An 18,135-nucleotide genomic window follows, 5' to 3' on the forward strand; every position below is an offset into this window, starting at 1 on the left:
ACATTGAGAGGGATGTGCGAGGCAACTATTCCGAGTCTTCCTGTGTGGTTCGCCTTGGCATGAAATGACGCTAAGCCGTTTTCAGCCTCCAATCCTTCACCTTTTGACCTTTTGATATACTCTGGTCCTTGTTCGCACTCTGGTCTCTCGGTTCTGATTCTTGATTGAAGCTCAACTTGTTCGTACGGATTCTTGACTGTCCCTTTTTTCGCTTGGCAGACAGCTCTGTTCATACGAAACTGAAGACTCTCTCTCGAAAGACACATATGAGTTAGCCCACAAACATGTTCTGTCTTGCTCAGTTTCCCTCCTTTGTCTTTCCCACTGCTAACCCACTTCGGCTCGGGGATCGTAATCACCACCTTCTGTCTCTTCAGTTCCGCCTCGAGCCAGCGGAATATGTCTGTACCAATCTTCATCATCTGAGATCTCCTCGTCCTCAACGGCACTGGCCATGATCTCTCTCTTTGTCTTCAGCTTCTTTTGCTTCAGCACAGGGCGTTCGACTTCTTCGATCGTCTGGACCACTGCCGGGACGTCTGCTGCATCGTACCAATATTCCGCTTCAGCCCCAGAGGTCTCTCCCTCTTCGTCTTCCTCGTCTGTGGACACAAGGGCTGCCCCTGCCAATTGGCTACCTTTACGCTTACTCGGCGTTGTCTGCGGCTCTAGAATCGCTCCGGCAATAGCATCCTCATATCCAGGATCGCCAGGCCTATACAATTTGCCGTTGATGACCTTTGAACCTGTCGGCCTTCCCCGCTTGGACTCGTTTGTTTCGAGATCGGGGAAGTTGGAGGTGTATCTGGAGGCAATTGGGTCAAGCGAGAGTTGTTGGCCGTTAAGAATTTTCAGATGCGTCCTCCAAAGTTCCAGTGTATCCTTGTCCCGTGTTGTGTCGTATCTGCCGACCTCAAGTCCATTTATCGTTTGTAGATCCAATGCTTCAGCGCGAGTGTCCGCCCAGTACCAGAGCACAGAGCCAGTGTCGGCCTCTCCCAATCTTTCATCTGCCTGCGTGGCGTAGACGCGACCATCTTCAATCCCTTTCAAGTCGTAATCCAGGGATGGTTTGATGCCACGTATCTTACTCTTGGCAGATCTGCGTTGCAACAGCCCCGTCCAGAGCTGCACAGCTGCACCTTCGCATAGTCTTCCAAGAATTTGGTCGTGCGAAATCTCGTATCGCTGATGAGCTTCGTGCAAGCAGTACCATGGACCGTAGAGCGCTGAACCTACTGGGCGGAAGACTGTCTTAACCTCGTCTTGAGACACCGCTTCAGCACCACCGAGTTGAGAGTTGGCATCGTCGGCTTTGTGCTGTTGACGACGGCTTTGGTCAATGGTGTACCCTCTGCCGACTAGGGTTATGTAGGACCTCGTCGATAGCAACGGTGAATCTGGGGTGACGTGCTCCGGCTTGATGTCGTCAAGATGAAGTCTGATTGATTCCACAACCAGCACATCAGTGCATCTTTTCCCATTCTCACGTGGGGCGATTCTGACGGCATCTCCAACCGTGATCAGCTCAGGCCCTATGTAAATACCCTTGCAGCGAATGGTAGCGTAAGGCCAATCTCCCTTAAAGTACCATTTCTCCAGAAGTGAGATACTGGTCATACAGGTCAGAGCATGTTCAATTGATGGGTGCCATTGCCTCCTCGGAGTTCCTCGAAGCAACATCTGCCAGTGACTCAAGGGTCGGATATTCCGTAAGGGGAGATAGCGGTATTGTTTGGACATTGTTTTATCCTCCTCATCATTAGGATCTGGAAATGTTTCCACTCGGAAGCCTCCGGTGTTAAGATTGTTCTGCTTAGAGGGAAGATCTTGGATATCCGGGAAATCGACAGGTCCATCAGTTGCGACAGCAGACGGCACAGCTGTGATAACTCCACCTCTCCAGGTAGGTAACCCGTGAAAACATTTCTGGGTAAAGGAATAGAACTTGTACTCCTGAGTCTTTTCGTCGAGCATGAGGTAGTGCTCATGAAGAAAGATTGGGCAGAATAACACAAGTTCTCCGACTCGGGGCACAAAGGCGTGTTGATGCTCGATCAAAGTCAAACTCCGCTGAACATGATCTATCCCGGCCCAGTCTTGAACATTTTGAGTCGTCCAGGAGTGCTCAGCTCTCCAGTCGATAGAGTTAGGTTCTCTAACGTCGTCCTCGATTCCGGTTGTGCCACCTTTGCTGGCCTCTAGTCTCCTCAACTGGTCTTTAAACACGTCTTCCGTCCCTTCTGCGTCCCGAGCGTAGGGAGCTCCGGCGGCTTTGATATGGCGCTGTGGACGATTTGAAAAAGACCCGGTCGCACGACCAGCAATGGAAGCTGACCTTGACGAGGATTCGCTTTCAAGCCGCTTTTCCCTTGGGATGGGGAGCTGGTTTTCTGAGTTAAGGCGAGTTCGACGTTTAATCGGTTCCGCTTTGTAAGAGCCACAGAGTATGCATTCACAAATACCCTGCATTCCCGACATCAACCAAAGGAAATGTGGTTGAAACCGAAGAATGGAATCGTAGTACTTGCCAGAGCGATGGCCAAAGAGTCGCTTATAGGTCACGCCTGTCTTTCCATGCTGATCTATTTCGAACACGGCATAGCCACGGGGGAGGTGGTCGAGATAGTAGTTCAGACCTGTGTTCAGGATCAGAAGGGTTCAACATCTATTTCATTGGTGGTCATGGAGCAAGCACAACTCAGCCATCTGACCCAATGACATTGTGAGGTTGAGAAGCAGACGCGACAGCATTGCTTACCCGCTCGCTGGATGCCCATCTTCTCTGACCATGCTTTTGCCAGAGTGATCAAGTGCCGTTCTTCTGAACTAGGCCTGTAGGGTTTGGGAGGCCAGGTCCGTTGGTCCGCATCACTGTAGGGCTGGATAGGAAGAACCTGCCACTGACCCTTTCTACCGATTATCTCCCAAGAGGGGTCAGGGCGGGAGGTGTGTTTTCCTGACATCTTAGTAATGAATGAGAGAGATAGGAAATAAAGTGCGAACAGAGAACCATGACGGATGAGAACGAGCGGTGATAAGGATGAAGAGTTGTTGGGGGGGGGGGATGCCGTTTGAAGTGAAATGAATAAATGAACCGTGAACAGTGACTTTTAATGTTTGTTTGCGCGTGTCAGAAGTGCCTCACCCGCATCTATAAACATCTCTTCTTTGAGGAGAGAGACATTCTCAAAACTGTCTAGAGCAACTTGAAAATAAGAGTCGAATTGACATGATTCACGATACACGAAACATAGGGAAATTCACCTAGTTTGATTTACAAGCGATAAAACTTTACATGTACATATACAGCATAACGTCGTTATTTCCCTCCCTCTGCTCCTGGTATCAAAGTCCGCTCCAGCTTGATCTGAAACCTCCGCCTACCCTTCGGAAGAAAACCATCGAGTCCGTCATTTTCCATGTCATAATATAGCTGCCATTGTCGCGTGGAGGTGTCTTCGACAGCCAAAAAGGCCTCGCTTTCATCAAAAGTTATACGTTGTTCGTCTTCTGTCCAATCCCACGGTCCGACGTGGTGCTCAATACTGGCTGATTTATTGCCATATCTCAGCTCCATCGTGTCTTTGTCCACGTATATCCAGTTCAACAGCGGAGGGTCGTCTCGAACTTGGCTAACAAGGCCCATGGGAACGGGAACTCTCTAGAACAAAGCCATCAGTCTGGAAATTCACATAGCACGACTTGGGATTGATCTGGGGTCACTTACCTCGTTGTCTGGATACTCGATGTAGAACGCTTCGGCGACATATCCTTCTTTGCACGGATTCAAAGCTTCATGCGGCCCTATCCACACACGGTCATCTCTCAGAACGAGTCTCTTCTCGTGAATTTCACGTATCCGAGAGTTCTGGGCTTCACAGCTGACATCGATGTAGAATTTTTGCATGCGCCTTGCATCCTTCTCGCGCTCCTTGTGCTTCTTCTGCCCATGAATAGCTTGAGCGACACCTGTGACGGTGGGAATCGAGGTGAGGATGAGAAGTCCGATGACCATGTTTGGGCAAAGGGCGCGGCTTCAAATGGGCAACGAGAGGCTTCTGAGAGTCTCTAAGTCATCTGTTAGACGTTCTTCGAGCATTTCGACCTTCGCGTCTCAAGTCTTGTTGTTATGAAATATCAAGGTGCACGCATTCGCCACAATGTTAATATGGAGGGGCGTCCGCAGGTGCGTCAATCATTGCCGCGTCACTTTCCTTCTGTCTCATTCGGCCCCAATTTCCCGCCACTGACCTGGCATCGCCCACTTTGCTCTGCAACTATGGTCGCAGTTCTCGCCCATGGTCATGGTGCCTTTGTCCCCAGTACATCCTTCCCTAGCCGAATTCGACACGCGCAGTGTCGCTTACTGATCTAGAACTTGGGCCGCCCGAGATGGCTGATCAAACCGCAGGAGTCGTCTCGGGACAACCTTCTCTACGTCGCAGAGAAGAAGAACCTTTGGCACCTACAGTATCTGAGTACCTGGGTGCAGGATGACTGGTCTACCTCACCTAGCAAAAGAACTCCCCATTCCCTCGGTCAAAGTTACGGCCCCTACTTTTGAGCAACATCATTCTGGTTTTGGTGTCCAATTTTGCAGACCTAGAATCTCCTGGCGGTTTTGTACCACAAACGACCATGTCTATGGTTGGGTTCAGACAGCCTATCAGCTTGAAATCCGTCCTGTGAGTGGCGGTGAGACTGAGTTATACCATGTCGATAGTTCGGAATCAGTATTCGTACCATGGCCTCCCCTATGCAGCGCTTTGAAATCCAGGGAGCAACGGAAGGTTCGTGTCCGGTGCTATGGCATGTATAGTCAAGATGAAGGGAATACCTCGCGAGTGGTAATAGAACCCTCAAATTGGTCAGACTGGAGCATGGTCGAGGCCGCTCTGCTTGACAGCCATGACTGGGCCGCCAGCATGATCACAATCAAGGATTCTGTCCCCCTGAACGATGATGGATCTGCCCGTCCATTGATTTTTCGAAAACGGTTCTTCTTACCCTCTAACAGGACAATCAAAATGGCCCGACTATATGCCACCAGCCATGGAGTCTACTTTGCACGTCTCAATAACAAGTCAGTCGGGGACGAGTGTATGGCACCAGGTTGGCAGAGTTATAACAAGCGTCTCCACTATCAAGTTCATGATGTTGGGGGCCTCCTTCTGCCTGGTGTTGAAAACGTCCTTCTGCTTGATGTGGGACCTGGCTGGTTCGCATCAGCCTTGTCCTGGGTCTGTCGAAGGTTTGTTTACGGCACCGAGCTTGGTATCCTGGCGCAACTAGAAGTGCAATTCGACGGAACTGATGAGCCGTTTATTGTCTGTACAGACTCTTCCTGGACGGCCACCACTTCAGCTATTCTGAGTAGCGAGATCTACAATGGAGAAGTCTATGACCAGCAGCGAGCCATGGAGATAGGTCGGGCACATGATGAGCTGTCCCAGGTCACATGGAGTGAAACTAGAGTCTCAAACATCGCTGTTGCACCTCTGACCTCGCCCAACGGGCCACCAGTACGAGTAACGGAACGCCTTCGACCGAAGTCGTTTTTGAAATCTGCATCTGGCAAAATCATCATTGATTTCGGACAAAATATCGCCGGTCGACTGTGCATCAGGCGTCTCCTCAAGCCTGCGGGACACAAAGTCACATTCCGCCACGCAGAAGTAGTTGAAAACGACGAGCTGGGCACAGGTCCGTTGCGCACAGCGGAAGCGAAAGACACAGTGATATGTGCAGGAACAGTCTTGACAGACTGGCACCCCAACTTTACGTTTCATGGGTTTCGATTCGTCGAAGTGTCGGGTTGGTCTGAACAGGACGCTGAGACGCCCTTGACGAAGGACAGTGTCGTTGCGGAAGTGATGCATTCTGACATGCGAAGAACGGGTTGGTTTTCCTGCTCCAATGATGAGGTTAACCAACTACACAAAAACACGGTGTGGAGTATGAGGGGGAACTTCCTCAGCGTACCGACTGAATGTCCTTCTAGAGATGAGAGACTGGGATGGACAGGTGATTTGAATCTCTTTGCACCAACTGCCACCTTTCTCTATGATACTGGCGGGATTCTGGGAGATTGGCTGCAGGATCTGTATGCCGATCAAATGGACAATCACAAGAACTGGAAGCAAGGAATGGTACCGCTCTATGTACCAAATTGTCTGACAGGACTTGGCCCTGAAGATGAGGGCTGGCATCACATGCAGAATGGAGTTTGGGGGGACGCCGCAGTCATGGTACCATTCCAGCTCTACATGATGACAAACGATATCAATATTCTGTCGCGCCAATATGACAGCATGAAGCAGTACCTTGAAAAGGTTGTCCGGCGCGGTGAAGATGGTCTTTGGGATCCCTATCAATGGCAGTTTGGCGACTGGTTGGACCCCTCTGCGCCGCCCAATAACTCGGGAAGAGGTCGGACAGATGGTACCTTTGTCGCAGACTGTTTCCTGATCGAGTCGACGGAGAGAATGGCCTTCATCTCCGAAGAGCTCCAGAAATCGGACGATTTTTCTGACTTTGGTGCTGCTCACTCCCAGCTATTGATGGCTTTTCAAGCGAAATATGTGACACCTGCAGGGCTTCTGGCCCCTGACACGCCCACAGCACATGCGCTCGCCATCGCCTTTGACCTCCTGCCTTCCGACGAGAGATCTCATTTCGTGGCAAGTGAACAAGCAACAGCCGCGCGCCTCTCCCGTGCCCTTCGTTTTGACGACTTCTGCATCTCAACCGGCTTTGTCGGCACCGCCTTTCTGCTCCCCAGCCTCACGAAGTCCTACCAGGACGCGCTAGCGTACCAAATGCTTCTGTCACGATCCACTCCCTCACTGCTCTATCCAGTCCGCATGGGCGCAACGACGACATGGGAGCGTTGGGATAGTCTTAAGCCTGATGGCCGTATCAACGAAGCCAGCATGACAAGTTTTAATCATCACGCGCTGGGTTCTGTCACAAGTTGGTTGCACGAGAGCGTTGGTGGGATCAAGCCCGACAGGCCTGGTTGGAGAAACGTCCTGATTGAGCCGTGCGTTAACCGAATGCTCTCGTATGCTGAAATCATCTACGAGTCTGTCTATGGACGTATAGAATGTCGCTGGAAGCTGGATGGCAACACATTCAGCATGGACGTTACGGTGCCCCCAAACGCTCGCGCCTGCATTGTCTTGCCTGAAGTGCGTGATAAACAGGCTCAAGGTCTGGAAGTTGATGGTTGCTGGGTGGGTTCCGGACGATACCATTTCAAAAGCGAGTATACACGAGCTGATCATCCTGTCGAAGCCATCCTTCCGCCCTGGGGAAGGTCGAGTTTCTGAAACCGACAGCTTGATTGTTTAGTCTGGGTTTCGCAAGCTTCTGTGGCTGAACCTTTGTCAATGATACCACGCCGCCAAATTTAACGAGAACACTCAGACTGAGCACACCGTCAATGCCTAGAGCTACTAGTTTATCCCTGCACCTGGCTTGTGACCTAATAGTACGGTCAGGGATTCGCCGCAAGCCTCGCTAGACATCCAATTTATAGATGAAGCATATCTACCGAACACTTCGGGGCGTGAATCAAGCATCGTGACATTTGAGGAGAGCGCTCTCGTATTTGGAGGAATGCTGAAAAGTGGTAGGGGGACGAGGGCTGGTCGCTACCGGAAAATATATACTCCGCGTTCTTGGCATAAAACCCAAAATCTCGCCGTCCTCGAAGCTTTTGATGCTTTGATCAGTGCAAGCAAGTTTCCGAACCCACCACAAGAGGCGTCAGGCGGTCTCACCGGTGAATCGCGACACCTCCTGTCTGTACTACATAGGACTTAGTGGTTCCCAATCGTTCGGACAAGCCATGGATGCTCTCAAACTGCTATCCCGCTCTACGGGCCTGAAGTCAAAAATTTCGAGACCGTCGCCACAAAATATCCCTTCTGCATCAGGACAAGCACCTATTCAGGATGCAACAGAGTCTGTCGCTGGTCGAAAACGGAAGAGGGAGCCGGGTCAAGCAGATCGTGATGGTACCCATGCGACAACGTCTACACAGCTGCCCGAACAGGAAATCCGCCAACTCCACAAGAAACACAAAATCAAGATCGTGGATTTGAACCGGTTCCGCTCCTTGGGCAGGTCGTCGGAATCAAGAAAGGCGCAAAAAGAACAGTCGCGCCTCTTTCCTCAGCCGCTTACGTCTTTTGACCAACTGCGTGCGACTTACGAAATCAACGCGACTCTGGCACGAAACATATCAGACCAGGCATATTTTGAGCCGACCGAGGTTCAAATCGCAACCCTGCCACTGCTATTAAAGCGCTTGGATGAACAACGAAATGCCGAGCCTGATCTCTTGACCATCGCGCCAACAGGAAGCGGCAAAACGCTTGCTTTCCTCATTCCATTGATCGAGAAGATTTCGAGGGCTCATCGACACTCGGGGCCCACTGTTGACAGACATATTCGTGCCATCATTCTGGCTCCTACAAAGGAATTGGTCTTCCAGATAGTCAATGAGGGGAGGAAACTGACAACCAAGACGGGTGTGACTATTACAGCAGCAAAGAAAGGAATGAGACTATTCGAAGGAGCAGCACCTTTACATGCGGAGGACTCTGAAGAAGAGGCAGAGGCGGATCAAAGTGAGGATGAAAGCGGACCTGTCATGCGCTCGGCTCTCGTCAAGACCGACATTCTTGTCTCGACACCACTCAGCCTCGTACATCTTCTTTGTCCATCTTGGGAAGAAGACGGAGACTCATCTCCGCAATCTTTACCCGAAGTTGAAACCCTGATATTTGACGAGGCGGATGTTCTTCTTGATCCCCTCTTCCGATCTCAAACGCTTGCTGTTTGGTCTGCATGCGTTTCACCCAACTTGAGGGTGAGCATGTGGTCGGCAACCATTGGAGCTAGTATCGAGGAGCTCGCAGTACAGACCATTTCGGACCGCCAAAGAATACTCGAACTGTCTGGGAGTCAATGTCCATTACTGATCCGGACCATTATCGGCTTGAAAGATACAAGCTTGCCAACGATTTCACATCGACTAGTATACACCGCAACAGAATCCGGAAAGCTTCTCGGCATGCGTCAACTACTTCATCCAGCACGGCCGATATCAACTTCGAAACGCCAAGGTACCGACATTGCGCCTCCCCGCCCACCATTTCTGGTCTTCACACAGACGGTCGACCGCGCGCAAGCATTGTACAACGAGCTTCAATATGACATTCCAGCCCAGGCGGGCGGTTCATCCCGAGTGGCAGTACTCCATGCTGCTCTGTCTCAACGCGCCCGATCGACTGTTATGGAGGGGTTTCGACAAGGGAAAATATGGGTCTTGGTCACTACGGACCTTCTGTCGCGTGGTGTGGATTTTCGAGGAGTCAACGTGGTTGTAAACTACGATATCCCGACCACTGTTGCCGGGTATGTTCATCGCGCAGGGAGGACCGGGAGAGGTGGTAGAGAAGGAGGTGTCTGTGTCAGCTTCTACACTAAAGAGGATATTCAATACGTGAAAGGCATAGCGAACGTGATTGCTGCCAGTCAGAAGACCAACGAGGACTCGCACGACGCCGAAAGTAAGGATCTGGCTTCATCCACGACGTCGGGGATCCAGCCTTGGTTACTTCACGCTCTACCTAACGTCTCTAAATCAGCAAGGAAAGACCTCAGATTGCACGGTGTCAAGGCCCGTCGCGCTATTCATGCCGATGATGACGAGAAAACCAAACGGATGAAGCGGAAGGCCAGGATTGGGACACAGAGCGGTTACGAGAGAAGGGAAACGAACCGTAAGCGGGACGCTGTGAAAGAGAGTATACGAGCAAAGAGGCAGGTGCACAGTCCGCAGGAGAAGGGAGAATGGGAAGGCTTTGAGTAAGATTGCCATTAGGGGAATGTGCTGGGAAGAATTGGCAATTGGCACGTTCCGTTGTCTCGGGCCCTAGACACGGACTTGTTTTGCGCACCACATTGTATCGAATGGACTTCTTCTCGGTTGCCTAAATTCGCCCGATGTTCGGTCGATACTACTTGAGCCAGCTCTGCAAACGAGCGCAGACAGCAGGTGTCGATCATCAAGTCGGATACGGCACAAATGCGAGACATCAGTGGCATGTCAATATCAAGCCTCGCAACACGGAATCACAACGCACGACTATCACAGTGTTTTCGCTGCAGAGAAAAGATGATGTTCGAGGGTCTAGAACGCTCTAGCTTTGGTCGAGACGACGGCCCTGCAGCACTGCTGTGTTAGGGGTGGCTTCGCCTGTGGCGCTGGTGGGACAGGCCCGATTAAGCACCTATGGCACCCATATGGCTACTCGTCGAGTCATTGCAAGCCGAGATCAAAAGCCGACCTCGCTCTTGTACGCGTATGTGGCGGCATCGGAAACGATAACAAACGCCAAATCGTTCTGCCACACGGCATCGAAGATCCGAGCCGCAAGAGAAGAAGCCTCCCACTTCAACGTCGAAATTTTCTTGTCCCACATGCGACTCACCTCACACGTGCTTCCGGCCGGAAGAGCCCATGGCACCCTGACCAGACAACACCACTACGTGTATTCGAGTCATTTGCCGAGTTTCCTTGCCTGAGTAGCCGTGTCGGAGCGAGTGCAATACTCCGAGCGGGTGGTTCCGTGGTCCCGTTGATTAGTGTTCCCGACAGATCTCTCGTGGTGTCGGTGGATCAGGTGGTATGCATGAGCTTCACCTCAGCAAAAATGGCGTGGACAGCGCCGCCAAATCTCGCATCGGAGAAACGTTCGCCATGAGTTCAATTCCAGGACAGAGGTCACCAAGGTCAGAGCTGGCCTGGAAGTCGGAATGCACTCCGCGAGAAACACGGAACCAGGAGCGATCACGCTCATTTGACGTTGAGCCTTGAATGCTATACTGGGCTTGCGGTACCGATCACCCCCGACAAAGCATGACATTGAGATGGCCGGGCCACCTACTCAGCATCTGACTCTCCTCGAGTCAACCATCAGTGTCTCATACTTGTTCTTCCGCGCCAACTCCGACAAGATGTCGCAGTGACCTGACCTGACGCCTCCTTTTCCGGGACCATTGTGCAATGTGATGTGATCGGTACCGCTTCGCGATCTTCTATACAGTTTAATCATCTTGCGGAGGCAGGGAACTCGCGGCTCCGCGCAGCAATACTTGCCCTCGTCTTTGTCCTGGTTCTTGTCCGAGAAGTTTGGGCTTTTCCCCGTCACTACCGAGCACAAGTCAAGATACTCCGCGATATGTGCGGACTACCTACTGTTCTGTAGACAACTGCGCGCAAGAGCCTGTAGCATATTGGTACACCGGGTTCAAGTCCGTAAGACCTCCGCAATGCCAGTCTTGCTCTGAATTTTGATCTTATTCTTGTTCTCATTGTCCCTCGGGCCTTTTCCGCTTGTGCTTGTACTTGTACTTGTACTCGTAGTTATTATGGACTATGATAGATCCCTATTCCTCCATTGTAATTGTTTCCCATATTGAACCTGAACATGAATCTAGAACTCCCTTGAAATGGACCTCCCCAGGGAACATACAAGTACATACAAGAAGTCTCTCGTGTTCAAGGATTATATCGTCCGCGCGACTGACTACCAAGTTCCTCCGTCCGCTGATGCTCAGGGGATTGTATTCCCTACCGCGCTATACTATACTATTCTAGGCACTACTTTTTACCTACATGTACAAGTACTTGCTTGTACTTACCTGCACGCATTTGCACTCGGACTCGGACTCGGAGGACTCTTTCATGTCCGCTGTCATACCTCATGAGTGAATGAGCTAGTGACAGCTCCGAAATAACGGAGCGACGCAGTAAATTCGGAATGTCTACTCTCATCTGGCCTGCAAGTATAGGAGTATACAAGTCCTTGCAAAAGCCAACGGCGTGAGAGAGCCTCGCACGGCCACGGGGTACGGATGTAGGATAATTCTCGGAGACATGTACTCGAGTTCAAGTTCAAGGACAGGTCCAAGTACCAAGTACCAAGTACAACTAACTACTGGCACAAGTACCTAGCCAGCCAGCTAGCATATGTCTGGGCAAACTGCAAACTGCAAACAGGTGACATTTGATGAGGTCCAAGGAATCGACCACGGCCACATGCCGGGTCTAGGCCCGAGTCCATTCTGCTTATTCACTCGCGACGAACACGAGTACTTGCAGGCATAGAGAGACCTTGTATTCTGTCTGTCCTTGGTGGACAGCCGGAAAGAGATTCCCGTGGCTATCGTCCCCCCGTATTATCTATTTGTTGCTACTGATTAGGCGGATCTTGATTCGATTCGGATCTGACCACGTTTGTCAGGCCTCAATCATCAGACATCGACATCAGCACCAACAATCAAATTCCGCTTCCGCTTCTACTTCAGCTTACACACGCGGTCTTTTTTCGCTCACAACATCTCCGAAATACCCTACTCAGAGGATTGATCGAGCTTCGAGCTAAGGACGGAGTACGGAGAACGGAGTGAGGAGATGGAAGAGACGGAATATTTTCCAGTATTCCATGGATCATCTGTCTGAGACTTGCTCGTCGAGTCGAGCAATGGTATGATAAAGGGCACCACGGTTCCGCATACTTGTCCTTCGATACGACCGCTACCACTACCCCTTCCGCTATCGCTGCTCGCACGGAGTGGAGGGTGTGTTCCGCTGTCCATGATCACCCTTGTGGACGGGGCATACTCGGTGTCGTCCTGACGGTCTAATATCGGATTGTTATAGCCCACCACTCGAGCCCGAAGTCACACCACACCTAGCAGGACGGGCATCTTACGGACAAAGTGAATAATGTCGCGTCCTGCGAAGTTCGTCCGGATACTTGTCCATATCCTTGTACAGTAGGTCAGGTTGAACATTGCGTCGGACCTCTCCGATGCATGGTCCGTTCAGTATCTCCCTGGCACGGAGGATTCTTCATCGCAGTCCTTGCGGAGAAGATACGGAGCATCGTGCCGCGAGGGGGTTCGGAGCTGCTGGTAGGTGTTGCGAGACCTGTATTGAGATATTATTACCCCGTCCGCTCGTCAGTCACGCTTTGAACCCATGTGCATCCCATTTGCCGTGACGGCACTCTTTGGTGTCTTGAGCATTGAAACTGCGGCACATACAGAAATGCCGGAATGGAGTTACGGGAGATCGACCTCGACAAACACAAGAGCACGGCAATGGGTCAGTTTATGACCTGCAGCTGATGTGCTCAATGTCTTGCATGACGATCTCGCGTCGGCACGATGGCGAAGATGCAACAATGGTAATTAGCTCGCTGGTAGGTATCGAGGCAGCTTGGAGTCTTCGGAAACAACCCTGCCTTGGCGAGTGATCCCTATTCAGCCTTGGGACGTTGTGCATTGATATTCACTTGTCGACGACACACTGAGGACACACCTTCATCCAGGTGTAATTGAGACTGTCGACTGCCAGATTGTTATGGGTGTGGATGTGGAGGTGTGAGTTTGCTCCGCAAGAACAATATTGACGGTTCTGTTTGAGCCGTATCATTCCAAAGCACAAGAGTTGAGAAAGGCGAAAGACAGTACTGGTCACCATCAGAAGAGGCTTAGGGGGATCGGACTATGCCTAAAATAACTCTTCGGATCTCATTGGGCACCTGCTTGGACATTTTGACCGAGCCTCAAGATGGGCCCTTCGGGCCAACTTCTCTAGATACCGACCGTCGTTGGAGGTTGCAAGAGATTTTGCATTCGATAGAGACGCAGAACAGAAGCACCCAAGAGATCAGTCCCTTCCATCCACGATTTGGTCTTCCTTTTCTTTTTCTTTTCGCAGTTCTCTTTTCTAGTGTCGAGTGACTATCGACCTACAGCCTATGTACCAAACCCCACACTCCTCCTCCACGCAGCCTGCGTCTTTGTACTCGTATGGGGCACCTTCGTTAACCGAGTTCTTGGATGTAACTAGATACTCGTAGACACTCGTATCTGGCTGGCGAGTTCTAGGTAGGTTAGGGCAGGTTTATTAGGTAGGTAGCTGGGCTCATTTCTTGGTGGATCGCAGCCTAGAAAAGGAAGTCACTGGGCGGGACGACACTTGGGAATAGCAAACGGAGCCGGAATTCAGACTCCGTCTCTTCTCCCCTCTCCAGAATTTTCTGCATGCTCAGTGACCCACTGGTGGAAAAGGGCCATTCTAGCGCTGGCGATAGTGGTGTGTGCGGGAGAAGAAAAGATGAAGGGAAAAAAAAAAGAAAAAAAGAAAATCCAAGATGAAGAAAAATTCGTTGTAGGCATGGCAAAAGAAGAAAATTTGGTCGCTTGTAGGTAGACTGCAGAGGGGTTGGCCCTACCCTGGCGTGTCTGGACAACAGCTAAACTAATCTCATCTGCATCCCCGTTTGGGGGACTGTGAGCCCCTATAGGCGACTGACCCAAGCACTGACTGTAGCACCGCAGCAAACCAACAGCTCACTAAGCAACCGCCCCTCTAGCGGAACCTACAGTACCTCCGTAGGGGCCTACCCACTCTACCTTGGCTAAAAACTCCGTGTCGGCGTACCGCAGGTTAGGTACGCTTAGGGTCCTCAGAGACACGGCTGGTGGCGGTGATGCCGCTTGCTGCGGGGCATGTAGGTCATCGTCGGCTACTTCTTAGGTACATATGCAGGCTCACTAGGCCTCCCAAGCAGCGCTTGAATCTGGTACAGAGTACTCGGTACCGAGTAGGTACATACGAATACGAAAAAGCAACTTCTCAACAATAGCGGGATCTGGTGGTGGTGCTGCGCGCGCAACTCTATGAGTACATGTTCCCTGCTCGAAATGCACTTTTTCTTTTGGGTCATGTGGAATCCACAGTCACGATGCTAGCTGGTCTTACTGTCTTCTTTGCTGCCCAGACTCGTGCTACCATCTGTGCCGAACACACTGCGAGGGGCGCATGCACACGAATGGTTTTAACCCTCAATTGACGCCTGTTGATCCATACCTGCCTCAAGTGTCCCTGTCCTGGTCCTTGTCCTACCTACCTACATGTGAAAAGTGATACGAGGGGTCCAACCCCGGATACCACCGCCGCGGGCCTCTACCGAGTTTTTCGATCTCTCTCCCGAGATAGCCCCCCCAACCCTGCCCAATGTAGCGCCTGTCACACCACGACCGGAACAGTTTTTCTCCAATTCTTTTTCGCGCGCGGAGAGGATTTGCTTGCACATGACATGCACGGACAAACATACAAGTACCTGGTATACTTGTATAAAGAAGAGAGAGGACGGAATTAAAGTCGTCATATCGTGTCGTGTCACACTACGAGTAATGAGCATGAGCACGATACAAGAACAAGGACAAGAAAGGACACACTTGTAGTTCAGATCATCGCTAGAAGTACCCGGTAATGTGACCCGGGTATTCTCGATACTTGCTGCCTTTCTGCCCATAACCAGCTGGACGTCTTCTTGTAGCATGCCATGCCATGTGACTGCCGCTGAGAGGCATCGTCGTCCTCGTCCTCGTCCTCGTAGCATCTGACTACCTGTACCTGTACTCGGTACTTGTTCTGCCGAGAGGAATCTCCCAAGGATATACCAAGTCCTTGTACGGTAGTTCGTTTATTCTCGTCGTCATGGGCTTCTTCGTCTTCTTCGGGTGGAGGGATCCTCATTAAACTGCGCACGCGCATACCATGGGCAAGTGCCGCTGACCTGTACCTGTCCCTGTACTCACCCTACCATATCCACTCCGAGGACCCTGACCTCTCGTGCCCTGTCCTGAACATGTCTACAAGTCCTTGTACCTGAGCCTCAACACGGAAAGGACGAAGCTTATCCCTCTCCTTCTCCTTCGGGTCGCTATCAGTCCCTTGCATCCTCGCCTTCATCGGTCCAGACCCCATTCCATCCTGTGATCAATGCTCGCTTGCGTACCGCAGGGTCGTTCTTCTCCGGCTGGCTTTCGTTAGAGGTCTACCTCGTACATGTACTCGGTACTTGTATTCGTCTCGGTCAAGTGGTAAGTGTGCGAGACAACGTGATGATAAACAGCCAAAAACCGTGGGAGGAATGGTAGGAGAACAGCGGAGAACAACCAGCATGTGCTTGAATCGTATGCTTCATCATATATCTGTATCTCATTAAGCCCTGTTCAGCTCTGATATCGTATCACGCCATCTCGTCGTCGGCCGGCCTCGAAGCTTCTTCGCATCCCTCGCCTCGCCTCGCCAACCTCAGCTGGTCCTTTTCCTCATCCTCGGTGACTTCCTCACCGCAGCCACAGAGCCACTCCTTTCCTTCTCTATCCGTCCCGAGCTCGTTCCCGTTCCGCACAACCCCAGCCCAGAAACGCCGCATAACGAATCACTCCGTCCTTTCGAGGAACTGTACGCCTTGAGGACCGCCGTCTCCAGCGGCAACGAAGACGGGTGGCATTCTTCGATAAGCATGGCCAGGTCCGGTGCCCGGGTCGCCAGGCATTGTAGTCGCACCAGTGCCTGCCGCTGCCGTCGACGCATCGTATATGATGATAATGCCTGTGCTTCGAGAGACAACGAGGGCCGAGGTGAGGATGTAGCTACCATCGTGTCTGACATTGAAAGATCCCACAGTGTCGGGTCGACTTCAGTAGATTCGTACGACAATTCCGACACCGTCGTAGCGGGTGTATCTGGCCCTTCACAGTATCCTTCATCATCCAGCGTCGTAAAGTCCGAGGGCGAAGCGATATCACTGGGGGGTGGTGAGGGAGAATGCATCTCGGTATCGGTCAGCGCGTGGGACTGCAGCTGGGCTGTTAACGAGGTGATAGAGGGATGGCGAGGCGCTGATCTATAGGCGTCAAAGCGAGAGTCTCGGCGAGGGGCAGGCCCTTGTGAGGAATGCGGTGATGAACATCGCGAGGTAAAAGGTGAGATCTCTGCCGATGTACACTCTTCAATGTTGAAGGCGAGCGAGCCTGGGTGCGGGGACGATCCGAAGGAAAAGTTCTCGTTAAACATGTTGGACTGATATTGAGGATATAGACGGCGCAGGTACGATATCGATCACCGCAACGGCAACGGATTTGTGAGCAACAAGAGAATGGAATTGCTCTCCCAAGATCGCAGAGAGCAGTGACGGCGGCCGGGCGAAGGTGGTCAATGTACTTGTATGATAGTGTCTGGTGTGACTGAGGTGGATTTCGCCGCTCGGCGGGCTTTAGGCTTCAGGTCCCTCGTCTCTCGTCCCAATAAACTCTGTCCAGAAGAAGCCGCAACGGAATCAAGTGAACCGTGGGGTAAGTCTTAAATGTCGAGCATGAGGACTCCAAAACTTTGCCTTTTCCATCCGAGGCTTTTAAGGTAGTGGCACTGCGTGAGACTGAGGTATTGCCCTCCGCCGCGATGCCGGACTGAGGGGAGATGTTGGTCGCAAATCGGATATGCGCTCTGGACTGGGGTAACCACAGGGTGGATCGAGGTGGTGAAAATCCAAGGGTCCCCCTTGAGAGCCACCTTGGAGTGGATTTGTTCGCTAAAACTCGTGGGTGCCATCGTGCCTTGAGCGAAAAAAGGACCGAAGCTTCAATCGACCCAACGTTGCGTGCCTCTTTGGTGGCCTCTTTGGTGCCCCTCCGCCTAATACGCCTAATCGAAGGGGCGATCGGATGGCACGTTTCCGTGTGCGGCAAGTCTTAGACCTGGTGTGGTCTGAATGCATCAATGGGGGCCCACCAACCCGCTTCATGACAGGAAGAGGCGTGCCTTGTCACCTCGTCTGCGACTCCAAATACGAGTTTGTCCGCTCGGCCCTGGCCCCTGGTCCATTTTGCCATTCTGTGATTTTGCTTTGCCGAGTGCCCGCTAGAAACGCCCAGACGGGCCAAAAAGCCCCAACTAGGCGTCGGCATGCCACAAGGGGGAGTGTTGCCCAAGACTCCGCCTAAGCAGATCCTTCACCTTGCCTGGAGGTGCCTTGTGGTGCCTGTGGTGCCTGTGGTCCGGGTTGCGACGTTGTGCCGTCATCGTTCATTCTCGACCCTTGTAAGGTGATCAGCTGAAAATCATTTCCCTGCTGTCGCTATCTTTTGCTCTCGGTTGTCGATAACGGTTCCGTCTAACTGGTCCCTGCAGGATATTCCTTGCTGCGGCAAAGTCATCGGTGGCAACAAAAGGCGCTGGAGCCGTGTTTG

General features: G+C 51.8%; 4 protein-coding genes across 4 annotated transcripts; 2 read left to right on the top strand and 2 right to left on the bottom strand.

The window, feature by feature from the left end:
- Positions 1 to 327: 327 nt before the first annotated feature.
- On the bottom strand, positions 328 to 4,018 carry AYO20_00870 (hypothetical protein; the record flags this gene model as incomplete). The annotated part of the gene is made up of 3 exons (XM_022639178.1): positions 328 to 2,639; positions 3,388 to 3,664; positions 3,731 to 4,018. The coding sequence occupies 3 exons, from the start codon at positions 4,016 to 4,018 to the stop codon at positions 328 to 330; spliced, it is 2,877 nt and encodes a 958-aa protein (XP_022504969.1).
- Positions 4,019 to 4,747: 729 nt separating this feature from the next.
- On the top strand, positions 4,748 to 7,334 carry AYO20_00871 (hypothetical protein; the record flags this gene model as incomplete). The annotated part of the gene is made up of 2 exons (XM_022639179.1): positions 4,748 to 4,793; positions 4,858 to 7,334. The coding sequence occupies 2 exons, from the start codon at positions 4,748 to 4,750 to the stop codon at positions 7,332 to 7,334; spliced, it is 2,523 nt and encodes an 840-aa protein (XP_022504970.1).
- Positions 7,335 to 7,855: 521 nt separating this feature from the next.
- On the top strand, positions 7,856 to 9,886 carry AYO20_00872 (hypothetical protein; the record flags this gene model as incomplete). The annotated part of the gene is made up of 1 exon (XM_022639180.1): positions 7,856 to 9,886. One exon carries the CDS (start codon positions 7,856 to 7,858, stop codon positions 9,884 to 9,886), a length of 2,031 nt encoding a protein of 676 aa, XP_022504971.1.
- A 6,439-nt stretch (positions 9,887 to 16,325) lies between these two features.
- Positions 16,326 to 16,963, bottom strand: AYO20_00873 (hypothetical protein; the record flags this gene model as incomplete). The annotated part of the gene is made up of 2 exons (XM_022639181.1): positions 16,326 to 16,539; positions 16,602 to 16,963. The coding sequence occupies 2 exons, from the start codon at positions 16,961 to 16,963 to the stop codon at positions 16,326 to 16,328; spliced, it is 576 nt and encodes a 191-aa protein (XP_022504972.1).
- Between the last annotated feature and the right edge of the window lie 1,172 nt (positions 16,964 to 18,135).

This window comes from Fonsecaea nubica (genome assembly GCF_001646965.1).
Source record: "Fonsecaea nubica strain CBS 269.64 chromosome Unknown Scaff3, whole genome shotgun sequence".
Classification (NCBI taxonomy): domain Eukaryota; kingdom Fungi; phylum Ascomycota; class Eurotiomycetes; order Chaetothyriales; family Herpotrichiellaceae; genus Fonsecaea; species Fonsecaea nubica.